Source organism: Adiantum capillus-veneris, chromosome 20, assembly GCF_014529385.1.
Source record: "Adiantum capillus-veneris isolate H3 chromosome 20, ASM1452938v2, whole genome shotgun sequence".
NCBI classification, from domain to species: Eukaryota; Viridiplantae; Streptophyta; class Polypodiopsida; order Polypodiales; family Pteridaceae; genus Adiantum; species Adiantum capillus-veneris.
The window spans coordinates 122,596,580-122,601,210 of NC_140950.1; the positions used below are offsets into that span (position 1 = coordinate 122,596,580).

At 42.2% G+C, this 4,631-nt stretch overlaps 1 protein-coding gene across 1 annotated transcript; it reads right to left on the reverse strand.

The window, feature by feature from the left end:
- Positions 1–207: 207 nt before the first annotated feature.
- Positions 208–2,763, reverse strand: LOC147433193 (reactive Intermediate Deaminase A, chloroplastic-like). Its single transcript, XM_086492843.1, has 6 exons — positions 2,458–2,763; positions 1,431–1,546; positions 1,303–1,347; positions 1,143–1,216; positions 928–977; positions 208–844 (listed from the first exon to the last, which is right to left on the reverse strand). The coding sequence occupies exons 1-6, from the start codon at positions 2,696–2,698 to the stop codon at positions 750–752; spliced, it is 621 nt and encodes a 206-aa protein (XP_086348969.1). The 5' UTR covers positions 2,699–2,763; the 3' UTR covers positions 208–749.
- Between the last annotated feature and the right edge of the window lie 1,868 nt (positions 2,764–4,631).

Below are 4,631 nucleotides of genomic sequence, written 5' to 3' on the forward strand. Positions count from 1 at the left end.
TCACTTCCGATTACTTTCTGATTAACTGATACAAAGTCAGCAGACCATCCCAAACAAAGAGCGCTCCTAGATAAACAGATTGAATCAAAATCTCACCAGAAAAACCTTGAAAGTTTTTAGTAGAACTAATCTAATTTAGAGAACTTGCTTTCTCATATAATGTTTTCAGAGGAAAAGAAAGATAGCACAAGCACAAACAAAAAAACATCGTGAACTGCAAGTTCAGATAAAAGATCAAAGATTTCAACATGTTCACACATCTTGCATGACAAAATTTTCAGCAAGCAACTGTCATAAACCATATACTTGGAATAACTTTTGACCATGGATGCCAACAGCATAACACATCGCATGCCCTCACTAGGGCTCGAAAACTTGTATCCCTATCACCTCACTGCAAGCAGGTATCTCTTTTCTAAGATCCATAAAAGAGGTTGCTGAACATCCAAAGTAACGTCTTGATAAACAGCTAGTCTACAACTAGCAACAAGTTAAACCCTGTCCATAGTATCTTGAACAGGTGGAACTTGGAACTTGCCCATCTTGATTCTATCCCAAATATTTGTGGTGTTGCCGCTATCAAAAACGGTGTTTTATTCTTCGAGAATTGCAAAAGCAGCCAGTTTTTTACCCATCGGCCAGCTGCAACTTTATTCGATGGCCCACTCTTAACTCCTACCGGCTCTATTCATGGCCCTTTCTTTCTGTAGACCCCTCTATGCAAGGAAAACTTGCAAAAGCAAAATTCATCAAAGAAGTGCAATGCACTCAATTTCTATACGGGCATTCAAAGGAAGAGCAGCAACTTGATAAGTGGATCGTGCTGGAAAAGGTGCAGGAAAATCTGACCACAATATTAAAAGAAAATTGTCACTCGCAATACAAAAAAGTAACAATTCCTTATTGGCAAATCAGATAAAAACTTACACTTTGCATAAATTTCATTGACCATTTTGAAATCGCTCAAATCAGCCAACCTGCAATACAAAAATTGACATGTCTATTAGCTTTGCCTGAAAGAATGCAGTTAAAAATTTGAAGGAAGTTGCCTGGTTTGAGCAACCAGTGGATCAATAATACGCAGGTTCAAATGGGCATGAGAAAAAAAACTGTCGATGACACGAAGCATTGGAAAAACCTACATGATAGTAGTTTTAACAACAGATCCATAGCTGGAACCTGCTGCTTTCAAGATAGCACCCATGTTCTTGAGAACCTTCATGCAAAAATAGCAATCAAGCTCAATAATACTCGCCAGACAAGAAAACACCAGGTGTGACCTTCAATTCAAGCAAGCCTCACCTGTTCTGTCTGTCCTTCTACTGATTCTGAAATAAAACTTCCTGTCTGCAAGCCCAAAAGAAAACTGTGAGCTATCTACACATTTACCGGGCATGGCGACCTGATTCTCTTGATAAAGACAACAATACCTCAGGAACAAGACCCAAGACACCCGATACAAATACAAGGTTCCCTGCCTTTATTGCTTGAGAGTACGGTCCCAAAGCTGCCGGTGCATCTGCTGCTACCACAGCTTCCTTCTGCACTGCTAAACAGTAGGTAAAGTCACATTCTTGTCCGCATGCTAGTGACAAATTAAGTTTAACCAATAACGCAAACATACAATCAGTGGCTCTCATAAGCAATGGATAGAACCTACATATTTCTTCCATTTCCTCCTTGATTCGCAGAGAAAACATTATTGCTCAAAAAAGGTCATTTACGTTGCGTGAAACATCTGAAGCTAGCTTTCACAATCCGACTGGCAAGAATATGAGGTGCTTCACATAAGCTTCTTGCATGTCATGCATGTGTACTTCTGTTATGTGTGACTCCCAACGAGTACAAGCTACAACTTTCAAGAAGGCCTTCAAGAGGAATTGCAAATTCTGTTTGCTTTTTGCCCTTTATCATTTCCTCAATTACCAATCACAGTCTGGCCTCACCTTCAATTTTTTGCAAGCTTGCATGCAAGTCAGAAATATCAACACCCCATGCCATTGTACACCCGCCAATGTCATGCAGCTATACAAAGAGCAACACTTCACACATGAAGGGAGCCTGCACGTCCAAAAGATTTGTGAAACGCAAAGGAGCACAAAGAGCAATGTGATGCAGCTAGCTGCTATACAAAGTGCAACAATTCACACATGAAGGGGCATGTCCAAAGGTTTGTGAAACGCAAAGGAGCACAAACAAGTGGTTTGCTGAATTCCCCTTCCACATTATGGGATGTATCATGGTCCCGTGAGAGCCATTGAACATCCTACGAAAGACACGCATGGGCATTTCCCACAACATATAGCTCCCGGCAAAGAGCCATGCTTAGCCATTCCTCACTATACAAAGCAGTAGAGGGATCACAACAAAATATTCTCTTTCTGGTTGAACCCTCATCAAAATCCAGAGGTGCTTGATATCAGATAAACCAGAAAGGGTTTTCAGCGATGGGCTTACACACAGATTGAGCCATGCTTCGGGCCGCACCACTGCAGCAGGCAAACGGGGACGAAGAGAATGGATCCTTGCTGTTGCGATGTGGTGAAGACGTAAAGGCTTGCGACCCTAGCGAAATGCAACAGAATTGAGCGCCCTGTGTGAAGATCTGTGGACCCGATAGGCGCATCTCTCTGATCCGCGCAGACGGTGAAGCCACCATTGCCACTGCCTTTGCTAGGGCACCTGCTGCTCCCGCCATCTTGGCACTCTCTCTGTCAAACCCAACAAGTAGAACGTTCTGTCTTCAGGATTAAATTAACACCTTGGAGACACAATTACTAGACGGTGTTCTCTAGAAACAATCTTCTCTCAAACCATGACATAATGCTTACCTAAGGGGCAAGTGTAGATGGGTGTTTTATCAGATCGCATCTTGCGATATGTTGCCATGAGGATCAAAGAGAAAAGGGAGGGATTGCCAAATGGCGAGTGTGACGAGGAGGGAGAAGAGGAGCAAGCACGTGACAGGTGAAATGGTAGGAGAACGCACACCCCAAGTGGTGCCAGATGGAGCTAGAAGGAGTGATGACAGCGGGCAAGCACACAGCTACACGCGGACATGAGGAGGGCATCTAGTCCTCTTTTTATCGTATTGTGTACATTGATGAGCACAATGGGCATTCGCCCAAGTGGTTTAGCCTAGCTCTTCTAGGCTCGAACACAGTATGTCCTAAACAAACCATCCAAATAATGGGATCTCGCAAGAGTCTCCATAATGAAGATATGGAATAGAGCGAGTAGGGGCGTATGTGGCCCAAATAGGAATAGTATAAGTTGTTCTTTCAAAAAGTGTTATGTCAAGCCACACATCTTATGCATACTAATCCAAGAGAGGAAAAAAACCCAATTCAAGAGATGAAACAAAAGTCCCAAAAACTAGAACTTTCGAGCTCAAGCAATAAGCTGCAATCTTTTGTGAGTTATCACACACAGCAAGCAGAGCAATATTTCTCTTAAATAACAACAAGCACTACCAATTCACTTGGGGTCCCGTACCATGAATTTTAAACAACCGTAAGTTCTACTCAATAGAAGTTTGCACTAGCATGAGATCCCCGACAAAGCAATAATAAGAAGTTTCGCAACAATCACTTGACAAACTTTTGGTCTTGGCTTGCTTGCTTAGATTGAGAGGATGTAAAAGTAATGTGGCTCAAGGCTACTTACTCACCTAACTTTAAGACAGAGGTGCTCTTCAATGATGGGATGTGGGCTTTTAATGTATCTCTTATGTGAACCACCTCTCCACCTAAGATTGTGATGTGTCAATAAACCATGTGAAGGCCATGTGTGTCAACTACCTCTTACATGTAGGCAAGCCATGTGTAAAGCATACGCTTTGAATTGTGCATGGCCAACCACATGCATGAAGGTGTTAATAGGCTAACTCTTTGTATATGCATATATAAAATCACTTTATGCTTAATGAATCAAGTCTATTTTGTAGCCATCTAGTTTGTCATAATAACTAATATCTAATTCTTCTAAATGATTTTCTCATGTTAAACTGATCATTTAATATGGGGAAGTACCAGGGCTCCCTAGCCCAGTTGCCCCCAAGGTGTACTCAAATCCTATTAGATGGCCATAGAGGTGGAGCAATGAGAATTAGGCTGGAGTAAATCTAGTTTAATTCATTTAAAAACACTTGATAAAAGAATCAAATTAAGCTCTCTAGAAGACAGTTGGACAGTCTCCCAAGGTGTCCAATGAGCATTCAGCAGCCCAATGGCTTGCCTGCTTCCTATTGGCTAGAAGACAAAGGGGTCCAATGAGAGTTTAGTTGCATTAATTGATTACCTAAAGCTCTCACAAAAGGGGAAATGGGGACACATGTTAGAAGGCTATCACTTATGCTACTTAATTCTTACTGGCTAAGCCTGGCATGGGCCAATGGGGTGCCTGTATGAGTAAAATGCAAGAGGGGTCGATCGAGAGAGAGAGGGCTGAATTTGTCAAGGCATTATCACTTACACACTCACACAATCTCGTGTGTGAAGCAAGAAGACTCTCTCTCTCCTTCTCAAGCTTTAATGGAAAAGCTCATCACCTACTCCAAGCTTGTGAGAAGGAAGGCCTACACTAGCAACTCTTGGCTTTGTGATGCAAATTCAACCAGAGCCAAGCTTCAA

Excerpts from the sequence above, each read along its gene's own strand:
- LOC147433193 (XM_086492843.1), bottom strand. The coding sequence starts at position 2,698 with ATGGCGGGAGCAGCAGGTGCCCTAGCAAAGGCAGTGGCAATGGTGGCT. Across the intron at positions 1,547-2,457 it reads AAGCATGGCTCAATCTGTGT|TGCAGAAGGAAGCTGTGGTA; the intron begins GTAAGCCCATCG and ends ACTGTTTAGCAG. Across the intron at positions 1,217-1,302 it reads TAGAAGGACAGACAGAACAG|GTTCTCAAGAACATGGGTGC; the intron begins GTGAGGCTTGCT and ends TTTTGCATGAAG.